Consider the following 23,447-nt stretch of genomic DNA (forward strand, 5'->3'; position numbering starts at 1 on the left):
GTGATCGCCCTGGCTGCTGCGCCTTCAAAGAACTGCTCCAAGGCAGTTTCCATCTAAGCGCCAGTGCTTCCACTGCAATCAGGAGGGACCTTTTCTAGCCCAATGTCCATTTTTAGGGAGTGCAACACCAGGGGCTGCAGGAGGCGGGGGGAGGGGAACCCCACCTGTCAAAAAAACTAAAGGGGGAGCGCGGACTTGCCTCGCATGCAGATAAAAATGAGGCAGGTTGCGGCTCCACAAGAGGAGCCGCGATCCATCATAGAGTACCATCAGTAAGTGGCTGCCTCACGACAACTGACAAAAGGGAACCTTATCGGCTTTAACTCATTAACCCTGTCCATTTTCATTCTCAGGACTGGCATTTCTTTATAGCGGATGCAGAGCTTCTATTGCACATCTGCCGCTGCGAAACACAACAGAGAGAAGATCTCCTGAACTGTAGGTACCTCATTGTCAGGGACACAAAACACGCTCCACTTGAGATAGAGATTCCTCCTGTGATTTCCACACTTAACCCAAGGGTTTTCTATCTCATGGCACACTGTGTCCACCCCCACCTCTTCCTACTGAAGGGCCAGATCACTGTACAGGCAATTCCCATCCCTCGTGCTCTGTGTAACGATCTGGAGCTCTTGGTCTTTTACGCTGAGAAGCTGGGAGAGGAAAAACCCCTCGTATGGTGCGGCCTTAAGTGTGAGGGGCATTCAATACATCTCCAGGGGATGATGGACACCGGAGCAGATGTGACAGTCATTCCACCGCACAAATGGCCGTCACAATGGGGGTTGCAAAGTGTGGGAACGCCAGTTTTAGGCGTTTAGGCGGGCCTCAATTCGCAAAACAATCTAGAAGCATAGTGCAAATTAAGGGACGAAACGGACTATTGGCCTCAGTATGTCCATTCTTGATTGACAGCAAATTTACCTTGTGGGGGAGAGATGCCATGTCCCAGTGGGGAGCCAAATTGGAATTTCTGGCCCCCCAGAGTTTTTAGGTGTGGCCACTGAAGAGTACCCCACTCAGAAACTGAATTGGCTCATGGATAGGCCAGTCTGGGTGGAGCAGTGGCCACTGAGTAAGCAGAAATTGCAGGCGCTCATGAAGCTTGTAGAGGAGGAACTAGCTAAAGGTCATATTGTAGAAATGAATAGCCCCTGGAATTCTCCTGGTTTTGTTATTAAAAAACTGGGGAATGAAAGGTGGCGACTCCTCCACAACCTGAGAAGAATCAATGATGTCCCTCCAACTGGGTATGCTGTCTCCTTCTATGCTGCCCCAAAATTATAGTTTGGCTGTGAATGATATAAAGGACTGTTTCTTCCAAATTCCCCTTCACCTAGCCGGCACTTCTCGACTGCTTGAGGTCGTGGCAGGTAGCCGCCACAATGTTCCCAAAGTCTTCATTCAAGTCCTCATGACTCGAAGAAGCATGGGACCTGCTGAAGAGACAAACCAAGGCACAATCAGCCCAGGAGATTTCTAGAGCAGTTTGATGAAAATTTCCTGACAGGGGTGTTGGACGGGCCAAGAGAGGCTTTTTCTGCTTGATCTCATGCTTACAAAATGGAAAAATCAGTGTGAGAGACAGTATTGGCTGCAGGTGATCAATTTCATTATTCTGAGGAAAGAGGATCAAGACAAAAAGTTGGATCATAATCCTGGATTTTGTGAAAACAGAATTTGGTGCTTGGCATTCCAAGATCTGCTTGTAAGAATCCCAAGAAAAGCAGTCTTGGAATGCAGTCATGGAATATAGTCATGGAAAGTAGTCGTAGAATGCAGTCACAGTTTTACAAATGTCAAAATTCACCTGGACTGAGTCCAGCAAGCAGTCCAATCCTTCCTTGTGAAAGGAAACAAGAAGGGTTTCTACAGCTATATCAGCAGAAAAAAGAAGACTAGGGAAATCAAGGGATGGTTGTAGGAGGCAGGAGTGGAGAACTGCTGACAAAGGACATGGAGAAGGCTAAGTATGCAATATCTTCAATTTGGGTCTTTATGGGTAAGCCCTGAGAAAAGTGAGGTTTCTGAGACCTGTGGGAAAGTCTAGAGAAAAGACTTAAACGTAGTGGAAAAGTATCATGTTAGGGAACATTTAAACAAACTGGACATATATAAGTTGATGAGACTTGATGAGATGCACCTGCAAAGTATGGGGGGGCTGACTGATGTCATTGTGAGGTCATTCTTGCTAATCTTTGAAAGCTTATGTTGGCTGGCAGAAATGCTTGAGGTTTGGAAAAAAGCAAATTTCACTCCTCCCTTCATAAAGGGCAATAAGGAGGACGTGGAAAACTACAGGTATGTCAGCCTCATTTCCATCTCAGTGAAGATGATGGAGAAAATCCTTCTGGAAATTTTTTCCAAGTAATGAGGTCAGAAAGTTCTTGAGGTCAGCATATATCTGCAAAGGGGAAATCATCTTTGGCCAACATAAAAACCTTCTATTAGGAGAAGACTAGCTATGTGGAAGAGGGAAGAACAGTGGATTTTATTTATTTTTACTTTAGCAAGGTTCTCAGCATTATCCCCCATAATAGCCCCACAGACAGACTTATGATATATGAACTAGATCTGTAAAAAATAAGGTAAATTGAAAACTGTCTTGCCTATCAGTTAAAAGGATTTTAATCAGTACCAGTAAGTCCAGCCACAGGCCAGTAACTAGAGATGTATCCAAAGGGTCTTATATTGTTTAATAATTTCATTAATTATGTGTATGATAGAACAGTGTGCAAGTCTGAGCATTGCATAAAGGAGGAGTTTCAATAAAGTAGAAAATTGTGCTGGCATTCAGAAGGACTTCAGTAAGCTGGAGAGATGGAGCTGGAGAGAGCAAAGTAAAAACAAAGTAAAAACAGGTTTGCAGAGAAGGGCATGGGGGTTCTGGTGGACAGCAAACTGAACATGAGCCAGCAGTGTGTCCTTTCAGCTAAGAAAGGCAACTCAGCCTTGGTTGCATTAAGAAAAGCATTGCCAACAGGTCAGGGAGTGAAATCTTTCCCCTTCTGGTGAAACACATCAAGAGTGCTGGGTCGAGTTCTGGTCTCCCCAGTATGAGAGAGACAAAGATTTAATAGAATATGGTCCCTAGTTAATGGCCACAAAGATGATTAAGGGATTGAGCATCTGTGATATGGGGAAAGGCTGAGACACCTGGGACCACTCAGATGGAGAAGAGAAAGTTAGCAGAATCTGACACGGGAAAAATGGAACTAGACTCTCAGTGGCAGCCAGTGAGGGGATAAAAGGTTGTGAATACAAGCTAAAATCCAATAAATTACCTTTAAATTGAGAAAAAAAAAATATATATATTCCTTGCTGTAAGTATAATTGTACACTGGAAGCAGGAGGCCTAGGAAGTCTCCATCCCTGGACAAACTTCTCTGACTCTTCTTTGTACAGGGGCATTGTACTCAAGAGTCTCCAGAAAGCCCTTCTACCTGAAGAAGGCCCTAGACTCAGCAATTCAAAACCTCAATGATTCTGTGATATAACTATTCTATGATAAACCCACAGGCCAATTGTACTTATGCCAAATTAACATTTTTAAGATAGGTGCTAATGCATACAATTGTTTAGCAGGTGTACATATCAGAAATTTCTGTTGATTTACCTGAGCCCAAATGACCCAGCCAGTTAGTGTGGTTACAGTATAAAGAGAATGATAATGGTTACCACTTTGTTAGGCTGCTTTTCATTCCCCGAGCTTGACAGCCAGCAGTCTACTTATGGGTAAATGCCATAAGACAATCTTTGGCATAAACTCATCATAAGTAGAACTTGTACCTTCAAAATCAAACCAATACAGATTTGGTCTCTGGTGGTCAGTGTTGCCCAAGGAACACTAACTACAGATCCTTTACCAATTTTCAGTGTTTTCATGCAAGTTTTTCAATTTTTTTTAATGTAATGTATTCTATTTCCACCAAGCAAAATTCCTGCAGTCATGGCAAAGAGGAAACTCTAAGATTTTGTATTTTTTAAATTTAGGAGTTGATTTCTTACGTATCTGGAAAAACAATACATTGTGTGATCAGGAAAGAAAGGCAGTCTCTAAGAATTCCTGAAAGACAGATCCATGTATAATTGCCAGTATACACTTCAACATTCAGAAGAGCTAATTTCAATGGAGAATGTCACTCCTTGAAGAAGAAAAAGGTAAAAGAGAAAGCTGATATTTTTGTCCTCAAGACCATATGAGTTGTTTCCTTTTATTTATATAGCTAGAATTTTTCTTGAATTGCCAGTTTTTCATTCCAGCAGTCATAGAAAGATAGTGTCCTTGAATAGAAGCAAGAGGAAGTATTTCTTTAATTTTGATTAGAAATATATTTTGTAGAAAATTTCTAATTATATCCATAACATTATTAACAAAATAGGATTGCTGTAGATTTCAGCAATGAGAGGCTTGTTGACTTAAGTGGGTTGATATGACGAAGGAAGGAAAGGTTCCTGGTGTTCAGCTTAACCAATCTCTTAATCATAGCTTTTCCAAACTTTGACCAATCAAAATTCTCGTTCTGAAGTTCATCCTGTATATCTGTATATCTACTTTTTTTTTTTTTTTTTTCAATTTCTAATGTGGCTGATTAAATATTTAAGCCATTATAGAGGTATGTGAACATGTCATTCTATTCCTATACCCTAACCATGTAGGGAAAATTCCAGTAAGATGAGTCAGTGTGATTGCTCCTTTGGGTTGGTTTTATTTTTTTTTTTTTATTTTTTGCTTATTCTATTGCTGCAGTGATTAGGATTTCAGGCAATGAGCTAAAACAATATATTACTAGACTTGCAGTCAATCAGATCACTATCACTTCAAACATCATTTAAGAAGATCTACATTTTTTATTATTTATATAGCTCCATAGTTCATGGTGCTACATAGAACAAATCAAAGACAGATTCCCTGCCCCCTAAGAGCTTACAGTCTAGGCAAGTACAAGAACAACAGGAGAAGATAACACAGGCAGGGGACAGAGAGGGGTAGTAAATGAAAATAAAGACAATTAGATTACAGTCACATGAAAAGCTAATGTTTTTATTTTGGTGGATACAAACTGGGGAGATGAGGTGTTTGAGTAACTTTATTTTTAATTAGAACTAGATTTAAACGAAGGCCAGAAGAAAAGGGCTTTGAAAATAAATTTCATCATGTCAGAGGTGCTTGTAGGAAGGCAGAGAGGTAAGACTGGAAGAGAACCGGACACTAGCATGTTTGAGGTTGGAAAGCAATGATCTTTTAAGTAAGAGAAGCCAACCTCAGTGACCCATTGTTTTCCTAGACATCCTTGAAATTCTGACAGAAACACAATCGCTTCTGTACACAGTTCTACCTTAAATATTATATCCATATATATTTGGGGCTGTATTGGATAAAATCTTGATTCCTCTTAAGTAGGAGTTTTGACACTTCTTTCAAAGGACTATTTCAGTTATCATATTTTGTGTTTGTTGATGTATTTGGAGACTAAGTGAAGCTGTGTCTGAAGTACTTCACATTTTTCTAATATCCTTAATATAAAAACAATAAAACATTATTTTATAGCATAATTTTTTACCTCTTAGTATGGTATTACCTCTGCTCATGAGCTCTTTTCCCTGAAAATATTTTTATTTTGTAGAATATTAGGGCATTTCTCCTACTTGTGGCTTTGGATTTTGGCACAATATGTCTTTTCCCTGATGAACTATGTTTTTTTCAATTCTGAAATATTAACAAGTTAGTGTAGTAGGACTCCATTGTGTCATTTCAGGGGTTGTGAACACTCTATGGATGAAATCAGGAAATATTAATGAACAGAGCCTCAAGTAATAATAAAATGAAAGAAAAAGTTACTTCAAATCTATACTGAATTCTTCAACTGAGAATTGAGACGGAATTCAGAAAGAAATATCACATATAAAATCTGCCAGATACTCCCTGTATGTGTCTGTACTTCTGTTTACATAAAAGAATACCTGCTGATGTCTATAATTGGACAAATCCTCATTTACTATAAAGCACCAGAGATCTCTTGATTTCATCCAACCATTTGGCTCATTATTTTAACTACCAGTCCTCCACAAATGACATTTATCAACAACATAAAAGGGGGGGTTGTCCTTTTTTTTCTAGTTATCTATTGCTATACAACCATGCTGAGGCAACCTGAAGATCTAAATAGTATCTTTTGTGTCTTAAAGATGTCTATTTTCATTGAAACAGACATAGGGGAAAAAAAGTCCTGTTCAATTTTTACCTCCAACTGTCATCCACCAGGCAGCGTCATTTCACTGAGCTATAACTGCTTTAAAATTCTTCTCTAGAGTGACATTTAAAATCAGTCAGAGAAGCACCCATCATCCTCTCCTGAAATCAGCAGACTAATTAAGCTGTTGTATGAAATCACATAAAGCAGTTATATATGGATTCCGAATCTTTGTGCGCCAGATCCTCTCTTGATTTTTGCTGGGAAGTTCCATCAATTTTAATGACAGTACAGAAATTTATACAGCATGAGAACTTTTGAATTTTGAGATAATCCTTTCAGAGGCCTTTCTAAACAAGGAATTTTTCTTCAGAATTGAGGAAATTCAGTAAAAAGAAGTAGCAGTAAAAAGAAAGAGAAGCTTTTAAAGAAATTGAAAGAAATTGAACTTGTTTCTAGTACAAAACTATCAGTAATATTTTCTACTCTTTTGGGGGTCAAGTCTTTATTAGTCAATTTTCTGTAAATGTCTTAATACAGAAAAAATTACTAATGCACAAAAAACTAACAGTATGAGTTAGTGTATGATTGTTGAGAAAAAAACCCATTACACTACTGTGAATCTGTGGAACCATGCATTTCTAGTCTTGATCTTTAATACAAATCTCCAGTTATTTTGCATATTTCCCTCAAAAATGGAAGGCTGAAATTCTGATCAAAATCTTAATTAAGCCACACTACCTCTGTGACAGAAGTTTTGTTCCTTGAGGAACTTTAACCCAATAAAATATTTGAAACATATTCTGCATTCACTTTTACTTTGGCTCACAAAAAGCTTTATGAGAATTAGTCTTGAGCATCAAGGTGAGAATGAAATCCTGCTTATTTCAACATCCTCAATGGAGAAAAGAACGGTGTGTTTGAATATAATACAGCATTTTATTACATGATTTTACAAATTTTATTGTAAATCATCAATCAAATGCAATAGCCAATTTTTTCCATTCCAAGCCACCATAATTAGGAGTTTTCATTGTGTTATGACAGTTACTCTTTTCCCCTTTGTGTTTTAAAGAATTAACTTAAATATAAATTATGTACGTTTATTCATTTCCAGAAAAATTGCTTGAAGTGTTTTTTCTTCTTTATACTTCAGACAAAGATAACCTGTTCTTTGTAATCACATAAATGGGGATGAAGCTCACAAATATCAGAGAATTTGCTTTCTCAGTCCCTGCTCACAATGGAAATGGCCAGCTCAATCTCTATGAAGATTTATGATAACTGGGTAGTAGACACAAACCTCCCATTTACCCCCAAATTTCATGATATAATTTTTACAGTTTGGATTATATATATTATATTTCTGTGCCATAAAGATGATAATAAGATTAAATCAAGCCCAAGTAAACAACAAATCTCTTTACTTATCAATGACTTATTATCTATTATTATTTCAATGTTTTTTGGGGGGTATTTTAATGTTTTTGGGGGCTAAAGTCAAATTAATTTTTTTCCATGTAAAGACCATCTGAATAATCTTTTTTGGTTGACATAACATTCCTACATAGTCCATACTATACATTTCTTGTTAAGATACAAATAAATTTACAGTAGACAGAAGTGCAAGATTCAGCATCTGTAGGGCAGTATTCCAAAACATTATGTCCAGGAACTCACCACAGTCAGGACATACAAGTTAGCTTTGAAGCAGCTAAGAGCCAAATCCTGCAGATAGTATCACAATGTGCTGTAATGGCTTCTGTCAGAAATCCCAGCAAACTCTCTTGTCACAAATTTAGTGGCAAGAATCATCAGGATAGGGCACTAAGCTGAAGCTAAGTACCAGTACTGACACAAGGTACTGCACATATGTTGCTCAAATCACGCAGCAAAACCAAACCAACTAAAACTGACATAAATGTAATGCTTTCTTTTTTTCTTTTTTTTTTTTTTTTTAATTTTGTGCATTGGATTCAAACAGCAAACTGAGTGCATATTAACTTCTATCACAATGTGGTCAAGAGGTCTGTGTCTTTTACCATTTACACACAATTGTTCATGACAGCATGTTATCAGCTTAGTGGAAACCAGGGGTGTACCATGGTAAGCAATGGTGGTAGTGCACCTATTTTTTTTAATATTATATAACTTGAAAATATGTCTCTTCTAAGATTCCTTTTTCATGATAAAAATAGTTTTCACCAAACGTTGGTGGTGCGCACGCACTACCACTCATGCTTGGCATCACACCCCTGACGGAAACACATGTTCTTATTTTGTTGATAAAAAGTATTACAAAAATTTCCATACAAAAACTATTTTCATAGAAATCTTGCATTTCCACAAATAAACCTGAACATTTTTTTTTTTTGAAAAAAAAAAAAAAACTGCTCAAGAATATTGTTCATTTAGTACTGTGACTGAATTGAAAAATGCAGTCCTCCTTTAAGTTCTTGACATTCACTTCATTTAGGTAACCCATCCCTCTTCCAACATTAGCAAGAATCGCACAGGCTCCATTGAGTTCAATTAGTAGCAGGAACAAGTGTTTCAAAACCCATTCAGGCTAAAATGCAAGCCCTCTACATGTGAAATACACTGCTTCCCACCCCCCTCCCTCTTTTCACAACTATAGAAAAGAAAATCGATTGCTTATATGTAAAGTTTGTAAGATACATTCCTTTGTACTAAGGAAACTTTTCTTCATCTAAAAATTTGGTCAAAATTCTGGAAATATTTTTGTTGGTGTTTTTTAGATCAAAGTTCCAACCCAGCTATTTTTTTTTTTTGTAATTATTATTTATTTACTTAGTTCAGTGTCACAAACAGTCAAAAAAAAAAAAAAAAAGCAGGTGAGCATCCTCATATTTATTCTTCTCTTCATAGGATTCATGTTTCTTCACTTTTAACATTTCTTCCATCCAGAAAGATCACATCACCTTGTCCAGATGGTAGTTTCAGTCTACCAGCAGTTACCAACTTTTCTGTGCTGGGAAGTTCAGAAGAACATATGGTTTCTTGTTCCACTACAGTTCTGAGACTAGACTCCTTCTGTGGTTTGTATCATCTTGGGCATCTATTCTCCCATTTCTGGCAACCCTAGAACTTCAAAAGGAACCTGTAACTTCTCACTGAGACTGCATTTGAAACCAGCCACAAAACTCACATGGAACATTCATTCATTCAGAGTGGTGGAAACCCATGACAAACAGTGTAACCCTGCATAACTTGGTTGATCCATGATGCTTGTGATTCGAGTCTGGCCATTGCAACTGCTGAGATCACAGAGTCTCTAGTTCATAGACACAGCGGCATGAGGTAACTCATTTTATTTTGCACTTGTTGCATATTTCCACAGGAAACATTCTCGCAAGGTTGTTTGGAAAAACGACGACAGTTTGTGCTTGGGCTATTTGGCTTCCCAGCTCTATGCCATGGTTTCTTTGCCTGGCAACCTTCTGTCGTTAAATGTGTGCATGTTGATAACTTCTTCTGTTTTCACAATAACGGGGGCCTGTGGCTTGTGTTTTAATCGACGCTGACACTTCAGAGACATCCTTAGCTCCTCTACCATGGCACTACAGAAGGACCTCTACAGAAGGAAATAGAGGAACAAGAAAAAGAAATATCTGTAAGAAATTACTAACTGCAGTGTCTAGAAGCAGATTCATTGTACTGGCAGACACTTGTCATTCTTTGCTTTGTTCCAGTCTGAAGCTCAAAGCAAATTGCTGGCCTTATTATATGCATCACTCTATATGCATATTATTATTTAATAATAATTAAAATTATTATCAAACTTTGATGACTCAGTGTAAAAATCACCTTGCCTGTACAATTGTTTTTTCTGGCAGGTACTAAATCTGGATGCATATGTTACATAAAACTACTTCAAGCAGATTTTCTGTCAACATGTTAGCTTTACAGTACAGTATCTGAATGTTACATATCTGTTAGGCATTCAGTAGAATCTCCTTAGCCATATTTCAAAATAATAATTGCATTTCTATGGGACTAAAGTAAGAGTTCTTCCACAAAACATGAAGTTTTAGTATAGGATGTTTACCTGACTTTATCTTTAAATACTGTTAAAATCCAGATCTGTTACTGAAAACTGATATTTATATCCATAATTTATAATATCTTCTGTATATAAACACTTTTACCACTACTGATTATCATTTATGGAGTGTGTGTTTGGACAAAAAAAAAAAAAACAAAAAACCAAAGAAACCAGCAATCCAGTTTTGTTGATCTTCATGAAAAGTATATTAAAAAAGTTTATTACCATGTTTACATCAAATCCTCAAAGCCCTTTTTCCAGTTTGCAGTGCAAGCAATTTGAAAAGTTGAAAATTTTGAAAAATCTCCCTATTCCCTCAGTCTGACTGAATTCTCTACTGCTAATGGTGTGCTGAGCAATTAACCTTCTCTCAGTGTGAGAATTGAGTATCAAATGACATATGGTAATAAGGAAAAAGTATCTCTCTTTTGGGCTCTGCATCATAGTTTAACTTAAAACATTTTCCAGACAATGGAGAAATAGAATAACTAAAAAATCTATCCCGGAAGCTGAGATGTTAAACCAAGCCTCTGACAATTGCTCTCAGACAAAACAAATTTGAGGTGTGGTCTAACCCTTTGCATTTTTCTCTCTTAATAACTAACCTCCAGGCCAGGGACATGATCAGGAAAAAAAAGGCAAATGAACAAATGAAAAGCAAACAAACAACCTATCAAACAAGAACTAAAAATGTCAAAGCACCTACAATTACTCTATCTCATGACCAATTTTTGATTTTGTTTGATTAGTGGTAGTCAATATATAATTGTCTCATTTGTCTTTCAAATAAAAATCCTGCTTTATTTTTGAACTGTTATATCTTCATTATTCATACAAATCTGAGGCTTAGCAATTAGAGCCAGAAAATATTTAAGCATCTCACCCTACCTAGTTCACTGAGAACCTAGATTCATAAAAGTCTGCATTCTGCTTCCAACCTCCAGGGCTGAAAGCAGTAAGGCACTCATCTTTCCCCATTAAATTTTACAGCTTTGTCATTTGGCAGTAGTAGAAATTCTGTGATACACACTGGTGCTTGGCTTAGTCATGGATCCTATTAGAATTCACATTCCCATTCTCCATACATGGTTATCAATCCAATAGGTATGCTCTGAAAGCACCTAACAAATTAAGTTCCTTAAAAAGTGTGACAACTGCTAAAGAAGAATATGTGGCAGATATCCTTTTCTTCGGTGCAAACAGACATCAGCTGGAGAATTAGGGCTGAACATGAGTCACATTTAAGAGTGTCAATATAATAGCATCTTCTGCCAGATATATTTAAGCTTGTGTTTCAGTAAACAGCTATAACCTACAGGTATTAGACCATTCCAAGGTAAAGTCACTTGCACTACTGATCCTGTCCTGTTCCACTTGGCATGGTAGCAGTTAACAGAGGGAATAGAGAGAGAAAGGGAGACGGGGAAAACATGAGCTGTTCTGTAGATTAGGGATGAGAGCACACAGCAGCAGAGAAAGGGCTTCAGTAGTAGCTCCTATTTAACTGAGAACTTCAATAGTTTTACATAAAATTCCATTTTGTGTAGAAGAGTGCAAATATGAATTGTCTTAATTAGTAATTAGAACTGAACATGAATCCAACAAAGCCTGAACAAATGCCCTCTTCCCTAATCCTTTGCATGAATAAGGAAATTGGCAGGTTGAAAGTGAAGGAAGTGATAATCTTGCTCTGGGTGTGATATATTTCCTTTGAAGCATTTCTTTCTCCTGCTGAATTTGAAATAAAAGAATAATGCCTACTGAACTTACAGCAGAAATGATTTTACCACCTACAACTAAGAAAAGTTTAAGTTGTGAATCCAAAGGAGAAGAAGGTATATTTCTCTGGTTCAGAGTCAAGTACATATCCTTCAGAGGTGAAAATTTGGCATTTCTGGCTGAAGTGAGCTCTGCAATGTGCACTGTGTTGACATCCAAGACAGCTTTCTTTGTGTGAATGAGGTGGCTAAAATTCTTGATTGAATGGTTTGAATGTAATATGTCAGATCTTAATGCATAAGGTATCTTTGCTGACCATTGTGTAGAAAGTAGAAAACTCTACCTCCTTATCCTGCTATACCTTGAAAGAAAATATTCAATTCTCTTAGACTTTCCCTTTTTTCTAATAAAATGCTGTTGCTTAAGATCAAAACTGCCATTATAATTCTGAAATTGAAATTAACCCTGAAATATTTTAAAAGGGCAAGATTTAATTTAGTATTCCCGAATGGCTTACAGGCTAAATTGCTAAGGCTTGAAGATCTTGGCATTTGCACTATGTGAGATAGCATATAACATATAGTTATAGCATATAACTCAGGAATTTCATAGGGAATACATTAAGAAGTAAATGGTGCAACTCAGCACTACACCACTTATAGCCATCATATGGCTCTCACCTCTGGAACTGAAGACCTAGCTAAAACATTCTGAGGAACAAAATCATTCTAAATTTTAAAATGATGCATTAGCTCTTAAAACTTTCAAGACTGTGTTCCTTGTCTTCTTTTTTGCCAAGACATCTAAGAAGAGTGCCAAATTAGAACAAATCCTTTTCAAGAGGAATCAATCCACCAAATCCTTTGCAAAAATCTGCAAAGGGTATAAATTTTTATGTAATATCAGTAGGAAATGGATTACAACCAGCATCCAAGAGGTGAGAAGAGGCATGTCAACATTCTGAAATACCTTGAAAATGATATCTTAAGAAACTTGACAACACATTTCATCTGGGAATTTTACCTGGATATGAAAACTCATTAAAAGGGAAAGGAGTGACAGTCTTAATAAAGTAGATACCACAACTTTGAGAGAGTTATTCTATATAAAATATTCTTCCATTCTATGTTTTTATTTTTTATACATTTTTATGGGCTCTTGTATGTACATATGGTAATAAAAATATTGTTTCTGATTAAGAGTATTGTTACATATCTTCTGTTTATTTGCTTGCTTGTTTCAAATTTCACTCACTGAAATAGTCATGTATTTTAAAAATATTGTTTCACAGCAATGTAAGAGTTTATGATCCAGGTCTTTTTTCTTCTTTGGATTCTATCTGAGAAATATAAGGAAGAGTTTTCACACATATTAAAAAAGTCATATTCAATAAATTTTAGAAAGGATTTATGGTTTACTTTTTCTAATTGAAATTAATATTTTTTTTTTGTCTAATTTCAATTCAAATCTCTGTAGTCTCCATTTTCTATACCTTTAAACTTTGTGTGTTCTTTCAGTGTTAGAATACAATTTTTGGAATAATAAGACATGAAAACAAGAAGTACTCTAGAATATATATTTTTTATGACAGAGAGAAGATGTTTTCAAATATGATTTTAGAAAAGATAATCCAATGTCTTGATCCTGAAATCAATTGCTAACGGAAAACAGCATGATGTTTACAGAATTGAAAGGGTACATTTCAAAAGTGTTGTCCATCATGGTATTGAGCACTTTAGTATATATTACAAGACTCTCCACTTAATTCAAAGAAAATAACCTCTTGCTCCCAACTTACCTTCCACATTGCAGGCATGTTACAAGAACATCAGTTATTATTGATTTTTCACTAACCCTTACAAAATCTTAAGTTGTCTTCTTAAATGCTACCAGAAAATAAATGCTGCCTCCAAGTCATCTTAGATATCATCAAATGCTAGAAGAATTTAAGGACAGTGTTCAGCTCTCTAAACCATAGTGCACATAAGTGCATCTGTTTTGTTGCAGCATATCATGATAAAACATTACAAAAAATGTACAAAAGATAATTTTAATCAGAACTGTAGTTCTTAGCCTTCGAACACAAAGCAATTCTGAAAAAATGTTCATCTCCTTAAGGTGAATAAAGAAGTAATCTTTAGAAGATGAAGATGAATGTCAGACACCTCTGTCATTCTTTGCCACAGCTGACATCTCACAAGTCATGGAGAATCAAGATGAGAATTTTGCAAAATGTTACCACCACTTACAAGCTGATTAGACAGCTTGTGCATGGCTTTACTGTATGAGAAAAAAAAAAAACACTTTTGCATATGTGTATTAATATGAAAGGTAGATAATACTTACACTGCTTTCATTATTTTGCTTTATGGGAATTTAGAAAGGTAATTAGAAATCACAATAGCATTTGTTAGACACATAATTATGAGACAATCACCATAGATTTTTCTTTTAACAGCCTAAAAAGAGCAACAGGAAGAAAGTACAGCATGCCTGCACCACTCTAAACATTCTGATTTGTGATTAATAGTCCATATGTTTTATATGGTTTATATTTTCCCTTTGATCCAGATAACATAAAGATGACTGACAATATTCAATAGAAGGATTTAAGATTTACTGAGAAGTTCATTACTTGCAGTCTTGTCTGTCAGACATTATTTGAAGATTTGTTTAATTATCTTAAAGCAGTAACAGCAGTAATCCTGTATTGTCTTGTTGTGTTAGGGGTCATTGTTCTAGCATCTAGGAGGACATATCAATCAAACTGCTTTTTGTCTTGAAGCTGAGAATGAATGCACAGTCCTACCCTGACTCTCCCTCCTAATCACTTTCTGATTCCTATGCCACTCCTTCAGGGATTTTAAATATGTGTGTGGAAAACCTGTCAATCTTCAACCCTTTAGACAGAAAAACAAATTCTATCAAAACGTTGGCTTAGGATCACAAAGAGATGAACAATTAAAGATAAAATACCCTCAGAAAAAATAATATATCACAGTAATTGGAGTACAAGCATTTCAAAGTTGAAATGTACTTGTAATGATCAGAGTTTTAGGTTGCTTAGTTATATATCTATTCTTAAACATGACAATAGATGAAAGGCTGCACATGTGCATACTATACATATCTATGCATATATATATATATATATGCATAATATAGTTACATTAAAAATATTTTGCCACTGACTTTTCTGATGCAGTACAGTTTAAATCCATAGCAAGTATAATGCACAAGTACACTACAGACTAAATTCACACCAATTACCTGAACATATCACCAGTATATTCTCAATTTTAGATTAAGCAATTATTTGGCATTTTGGTAGAAATAGAACAAGCAACAATTTTAGGAAGTTATTTTCAGACCAAAATCCATGATAGACCAAAATATATGTCCCTTGTATGAAACAGAAATTTTACTGCCCACTCAAATGAAGACAATAATATCAAGCAAAGTGAAAATTTTAATTCCACAGATAAAGCTTGGTGTTCACCATAGTATCTACAAAAATCACCACCAGTAGAGTAGTTCCATACAGCTTGATGAAGTATGAGGTGCTTTACCCTGTAACTGAATGTTGGTTGTTTCAAGGACTTTAGTAGCTATTTGACAGAGGATCAACAAAAGTCTGATGGGACTGACCCTTCCTATTACAAAACACTGAAACAATTTTCTTCAGGCTGAGTTTCTTTCTCACTCAGTTTTAGAGTTATGGGATGAACTTAGATGACATACAGGACCTCACTTCAGGCAACTTCTTGTGTTTATTGTAAGTGTCTCCCAGTGGAACAATAAAATTCCAGCTTGCCTTAAATAAATTATCAGCTGGTGTCAAAAAAAACTCATATAAAAGAAACAAACAAAAAGAAAAATCACCAAAAACAATTCCACCACTCTCAGATTCTAAAATTTATTTCCTAACAGAAAAAAATGCACTCAGGTGGATGACAGAGACTTCCAGGAAAGTAACACCTGAGTTCATTTAAAGTCTTCTGAAACTATTTTCTTTGTTTCCAGCCTGACAGCTACCCTTCTTCCTGTGGTTGATGGGGAATTTCTATTAGTGCAGAAAGCTTTTTTCAAAGTGTTTTTTTTTTAGCTCTGCCAGCAGCCTTTCTGGCCATCACACTGACCATGATGTTTTTCTGACTCACCTGTGGACCTAGGCTGGGGCAGAAGGGATTGCACTTGTGTGGTTCCACTCTTTCCTCTCAGAGAAATCCCAGAGGATGTCATAGGGCAATTGCTCATCAGCCCCGAGGGCTCTCTCTCATGCAGGATTCCACAAGGTTTCATCCTGTCATCTCTCCTTTCAACATGTATATGAGGCCACTGAGGAGATAATGAAATAATTTGGGCTGTGGTGTCATCGACACGCAGATGATACACAGTCCTACTCTATTGTCAGACCAGGACCGTGCAGTCATTTTGAGCTTCCAGTGCCTGGCTGAAATAGGGGGGTGATGGCAATTTAACCCAGGGAGACAGGTGCTGTGTTGGACAGGCAAAGGCAAGCACTCAGAAGATATCTTCTATCCTCATTTTTCAGTTCAACCTCTTCTGGAAAAGGCTGACATTCTCACATTTCTCTAGGTTTGGGTCTGTATTTTCAAACTCAGAGTGGTAATAAGTGCTATTTGTCATTAGCGTTTCAGTCAGAGGCAATAATTTCCACTGATGTGAACCTTGTCACATCAGTCCAGATCTTCTTCCAGAGCATGGTTCTGCTGTCTCATGTCCCTGGACAATGGCTACACAAGACTGGCAGGTGTTTAACAAGGACTGTGATCAATTAATAGTACTTCAGCCATGTAGCTGTCACTGAGAAAATAAATAACAGAATATATGGCACTGCCTAATTGGTTTAGAATAACCATTGCAATGTTAATGGTGTGTATTTTGCAATCACATCTGTGCAGATATTTCTCTTCCTTTCAGCAGAGGCAATCCTGGTTGCACTGAGTCAGTCCCCAGAGATCTGGCATTCTCAGCCACAGGATGTGAAGGGTCATTCACCTGTTGAATCATCTTTGATCCTACATCTCAATTCATTCTTTTTGTCAAAGGAATGTCAAGCATGGTAAAAGGAAGTGAATGATGAGGATATGTAATTAGTGCTGTGTAGTACCAATCTATCTGGGTAAAAATGCTTTCTATAACATGATTTGAAAATAAATAGTAAATTTTACAGAGATGTTTAAGAAAATAAATACAACCTTTCTTACCTGAATTCTAAACAGCTTTTATCTCAAAGTTTGCTCAGATTAAGTCCTCTGTACTTTATTCACTCTAAAAATTTATACTAGTTTTATAGTTCAGTGTGATACTATGAACTCACTGAGAAATTTGGCATGGCCTCAAATCATATTGAACAGAGAGAGACTATTAGTATTAACTTAATGCCAAGGTTTTCTACTGTTTTGGAAACACTGTTATGGTCATGTTGCAGTACATAATATCAAAAGGTTTTGCACTCATTTCTCTGCAATTATATGGTTTTATCTGTCAGTCAAGGATATTTTCTCAATCTAAAAGGTAGTAGGAAGGGCTTGTTGTTATTTTGCTGACCTATACAAAAGTCAAAGTAAATAAATCAGCTGAACTAAACTGTATTTGCTACTACATTTAACTATAGCATATCATAGCATTTAACTATAGCAAATAAAAAGTTTTATGTTTTATATTAAAATATTATATGCTAAAGTAATAATTAGAGGAAGACAATGAAAAATTATTAGAAAGACATGAATACTTTATGACCTGACATTTTTTCCATTGGAATGAAAAAAATATTTTTATCAGAGGAGAAAATAATAATATAATGTGTTTCTTCTTTCTACTGATGAGTGAACCAGATTTGCTATAAATATGGTAACATTTAGGGGTTTCCAATTTTTTAAATCCAACTTCAAATTCTGGTCAAACTTAAAATATTACATGACTCAGACCTATAATTTAAGCTCTGATCTTTGACTGGATGAGTATGGAGCTATAGTGAACTTTCTGTACTTGTGTAATTATGTACTGGTCAACTTTACATATACTCCTATATTTTCAGTTGTTTTTTGAAAGACACAAATTAACACATTAAAATACCTCAGAAAAAAAAAGGTCCATTACCAAACAGATGCTGGTTGAGATGCAATCAAAAATCAAAATAGAGTTCTTGGGTTTAGTATTTTATTGTTTGCAAATTGCTTTAAAATGCCACAGTTGGTAACTTGCTTTTTTCCTTTTCTTTTTTTTTTCTTCTGTTAAGATGTTTGGGGGTATGGATTGGATTTTGGTTCTTGGGGGGGGGGGGGGGGGGTTGTTTTGATCTGTTGGGTTTTGTAACAATTCCTCCCCTTAGAAAATATTCTCTAATATATAATTACATGGTTTCCAAGAGAGCATTTAATTAAAATGAATACCTGAAATTCACGTAATCTCTACACTTACACACACACACAAATTAACCATACAAGTTTATACATACTCATACAGTGCTCAGAGGACTACAGGATGATATAAGTTCCTAATTTTCCAATGGCATATCTGCAGAACGCAGTGTGCTAATGTTGGAAAAACATTTTCTTCCATGACCTGTCCCAACTGCTGCTTTTCGCAGCCAAAAGTACAATTTCTGAGGTTACTCCATTAAAAAAAAGTGACACAAAAATACAGACTACATGACCGACTGTAGTTCATATAAAAGCTACTTGGGATATAAATCCCAAAGCTTTTACTTCAATTTACCAAGAATGTCCACATTCTTTTGTTTCTTGTAGCCTGAGGAACAAGCTTTTCAACTTTGAAATCTTTTGAACTTGTCTCCCCCTGGAAAAAAAATCACTAGGCTGAGATTTACTTTAGTATTGCTCCAAAGCTATTATAAATTACTGTCCCAAATTCAAAGATTTTTGATATTAAACTATTCGGAATATTTTTGAACTCCAGAAAAACTGACAAAATTGCATTTTTTGAGAAAGTAAAGAAAAGTACTAATTTAGTAAAATTTGGAAAAATAACCCAAATTGCCACACCATAAAATATTATGGTAAAATAAGAAGGATCCTAAAACCTTTTCCGTTTTTTACATAAAGTGATTGAAATTTGATTTTGCACTGTTGGTGAGATAACAATTTAAACAAAGATTAAAATACTGACTTTCTACACATCCTGCTGACAAAGAAGCATCAAAATATGTCAGTAATTATTAAATTCTTCCTGTAAGTCCTTTTCACATAGGAAAAGCTATATATTTGCACTTGACATGAATTCTAAAAAAAAGCATTGTAGGACATAATGAATGAAATTTATCCTAGTACAAATAGGTCATAAAGGGACCTTGGAAAATAAACTCTTGTTAACATTTACACTGACTCCATGCAAACAAACTGAGAAAAATTAAATCATATTTGAGAGAAGCAAAATCAGGATGATGTGTAACTGCATATGGTCCCAGTGCAGCAGCTGTTTCAGCCTATCAGCTTTTGGCTCCTCCTTGCCTCTTAAGAAGGGTGTGGGAGCACTACATCAATAAAACCAGGTTTGCAGATAACTTCTCCAACCAATGCCACCCTCTCCACAGAAACCCTGACCAGGATAGGCGCAAGGACAATAATTTACAATGGGGACAACAAGCAATGTCTGTACATCCGTGGCACTGCCTTCATCAATAGTGTGAATTTCATCCTAATGTTTTCAGCAGTGTACATGTAGTTTCTATCACACAGCTGACTCTTACAGTAGTATCTAATCACTGTGTAAGGGTGGTATGAAAATGGAAACAATCTCTGAGAAAACTTAATAAAACCCCCTGAACACACAAAATCAAAGGAAAGGTCAATAAATTCTCAAATTGAGAATCATCAATGTATTATGCTAAATATTAATGGTCTTCAAGGTCAATGTTTCCCTGGCATTTCCGATAATAATATGAGCTATACAAAACTAAATGTGTGAAATGGACATAAACCCATAATACCTTGATGCACATCAATTAAAAAAAAAGGATAAGAGGAAAGACATAGTAATTGTTTTAAATGGCTTCTGTTTCTAACCTTGCTTACTCACTGCCCTCTGAGTGCCTGTTAAAATAAGGGAGCAGGTCATTCAGCAGCAAAAGCAATTATAAAATGCAAATGACTGAGCATTTATTGTCAAGATTGGCTAGATAAAAAAGGTCTGATAATAACATGTTTCCAAGTAGATTACATAATTAGATGTTTGTATCATAAACAATGGGAAATAATACAAGCCTTTAGCATTTTCAAAAAGGCTGCAGTTAAACAATAGGTAAGCATTGCAACATAAATTTTATTAAAAAGTGACAATTAAATTTCCCTCTCAGAAATTAGAAGGCACCATCTTGTGGTTGCTCTGCAGGAATGCAGTCAGGACAACCTCTGACCTACAGTCTCTTCCTACCCTTTCCCACTGCACCAACAGTGCAGGGATATCAACAGTCTGTCATAGACAAGGATATATGCTCTGCCATTCCCAGCACTTTCTCTGAAGGAAACAGTGAGACTATGTAGTAGGCAAGACTAGAAGAGTGATCCAGCCCAAAACACACTCCTGGTTATCACATTATTAAAACATATGTATGAGGTAGAAAATTCAGGATTACTAGCAATCATAGCAAAACCACATTTAATTTCTAATAAGATAAAATTGTACCATAACCTAAAGACTCTGAAGTTCATTAAAGCTGCATGAAATTTTGAGCCAGTTAGGATCAGAAAGTCCTCATATTATCCTCATATTATAAAAACACGTTTTGAGCATTTTGCAGAAAGTGTTTTAAATTATAGTATTCAATTCATTTCAGGCATTAATTTCAGGCAAGAGTCATCCAAATGCCATCTCCAAAGACATAGTTAGTCTCATATACAGGTCACAGCTCAGCATTCAGAATTTCTTGTTTCATGGAATCTGCAGTTGTAAGTGAAACAGTTCTGTATGTAACACGTGTATATTCCTAGGTAATGATCTCTGCTTTGGGCCCAGTTCTGTCAAGAGCTCGGTCATTGTGCCTCGTGAGATAAATTATCCACACTGATCTTTCTCAACTCAATTGTGCAGCTGAGCAGTGAATTATTTAATATGGAAAGTTCAATAGCTTTTGTCTTCCCTGTAAATGTATGTGAAATATAAACAAGTATTAATGTACTTATTGTTTTTATTGTTTTTATAATAAATTATAAGTAAATAACTGTTTCAGAGAGGTTAATTTAATTGACGTTTATGTTATGATTTGATTCTATAACTCCAGATATACTTTTTTGGTGTTACTGTTTCAGTACATGTTGAGACTTAATCTATTACTTTTTACTATAGGAAGTGTATGACCTCATCTCTTAACAAATAGTTAAGGTATGTGTCTCAATTCTCATTATTTGGAGTACTTAACAGTTCAAAATTAATAGCATTTACATCTGCTATGTTTATACAAACATACCTAGTTCCATCCTGCTGAAGGCTCAATGAGTTTTGAATGGCTAGAAATTATAGCAGAATTTAATCCATATATAGCTGTTTTCACATTTATAATTATTAGATTTTCTAGAAAACAGTTAGCAATTTAGGATACTTATTTTTCAAGCAAGCTAGCTTTAGTAAGTGCCAGTGACTGGCAGTCTAACTGTGATAACATCCAGGCTTATCTTTGCTTTTGATAGGTGTCAATAGGAGAGGAATTTCCCTCTGTCTGGAAAGTGTTGTGGTAGCATAAAATCACCTGTTTCATAGAAAGTCTCAGTAGTGTTTTCTTCTTTACGTTTTCTTCTGACTTTTAAACACATCAGGGGCATGGATGTTTTGAGCCATCTTTTCTTACAAGATGCAACATTTTTTTTATTTTAGTGAATAACACCATTTTATCTGCTGTTTTTCTGAGTTTGATTCCTTTCAAGATTTCACTCCTCCAAATAGGTTCACACCAGACAATATCTCTGTTTATGTGTAAGCTCCAAGGGCAGGGTGACATAAAAAATTCTAAAACCCCATATCTATGTTATACAATTTCAATCTGCATTGCCTCCCTGCTGGAAGTACAAATGAATATTTTGTACACATTAAAAAGCAAACACTCATGCCCACTTATATCTCAGTATATCTCCGTATACTCAGCAGCTGAAGTTATCAGATTCATTTTGTTTTGTTGGCTCTTAATATGACCTTTGATTTTCCCTCTTTCCAAATACTGACAAACACTATGCCAGAATGATACTCTGATTCCTAAGAGATGAAACCACAAATGTTACCAAAACCAGGTGCCTCCTCTGTCCCCACAGGATATCCAGAGCAGCACTATTGCATTGTTTGCTCATCTCAGCAGGGACTTGTAGAGACTGGAGACAAATGACAGGATTTCTCATCTCACCCTAGGCTGCTATTGCTCCCTCTCCTAGGCAAAGGGGATCTGCTACACCTGGAGAGGTTGAAAGAAGATGTTTTCTGAAAGTCTTTGGGTGCTACAAGAAGAGTGAGTGAGGGGATGCTGGGGTAGGCCATGTGTAGGGATTCAAGCATCATCTTCCTCTCAAGTTCATTCCATAAATAAAACTGCAGTGAAATTTCAATGGTCTGCTGATATCAGGCTATGTGGGAACAGCAGGGAGGAGACGGAAGGTAAGTGATTGGAGGCAAGGAGGAGAGAAAGGAGAGAAGCCTGACTCAACGCAACTCAACTCAATTCAACTCAGCTGCTTCAGATTTATTCCTAACTTTTAAAAGTATCTAAATACTTGATGATGAAACATTTCTGGTACAAATGCTTTTGAAAAGTCATTCCTCCAGTCATTGCTATTTCTATCCAACACTAATAAACAATCAAGTGGAAAAAAAAAAAAAAACACAAAAGAAAAAATTTTTAAAAAAGGAAAAATCTAAACCAAACAAACATAAACTCCTTCCTGTCCCCCCCACAAAGTAAAACACTTAAGGAAACAAATCCTTAATTAGAAAGTTTCTGTTTGCTTCCCCTCACAACTTCCAACATGCTGCTATTGTCACATATGTATTTACACCCTGTAAAATACTGAACTCATGTAACAAATTATCAAAGCAGTCCTATTTTTCTAATTGAGTGCGTGCTAAAAGTCCAGAAAAGCTAAACCAATTTTTACTGATGTTCATGTGAGTTCCATATCCATTTTAGGAATGGATAAAAATTATTGATATTTACATGGTTCTTAAGTAACCAGTATATTTTTCCTTACAAGTTCATTTCATAAACATAACATTCCATTATTATGTTAACAGAAGGAATTAGCCTGCAGTATTGTAAAGAAGAGGACCTAAAGGGTCCTTCAACAATTGAAAAAAATGAATGTACCCATGTTCAAACAGTGTTTAGGACCTTGAAACCTCACACTGCCTTAGTGTGTGTTAGAAAAAAAATTCTTAGCAATATAGCAGAAAACTTGAGTATCAAAAAGTTGCCTCAAAAGAAGCGAAAACAAATAGTAAATTTT

General features: G+C 36.0%; 1 protein-coding gene across 1 annotated transcript in view; it reads right to left on the reverse strand.

The window, feature by feature from the left end:
- Window positions 1-9,066: 9,066 nt before the first annotated feature.
- The window catches only part of GRIK2 (glutamate ionotropic receptor kainate type subunit 2), a 356,820-nt gene continuing 342,439 nt past the window's right edge, over window positions 9,067-23,447 (reverse strand). Inside the window, exon 17 of the mRNA XM_053973181.1 lies at window positions 9,067-9,789. Within this exon, the coding sequence (XP_053829156.1) occupies window positions 9,625-9,789 (165 nt within the window). The 3' untranslated portion in view covers window positions 9,067-9,624. The remainder of the gene's footprint in view (window positions 9,790-23,447) is intronic.

The sequence above is a fragment of the Vidua macroura genome, chromosome 3, assembly GCF_024509145.1.
Source record: "Vidua macroura isolate BioBank_ID:100142 chromosome 3, ASM2450914v1, whole genome shotgun sequence".
Lineage (NCBI taxonomy): Eukaryota > Metazoa > Chordata > Aves > Passeriformes > Viduidae > Vidua > Vidua macroura.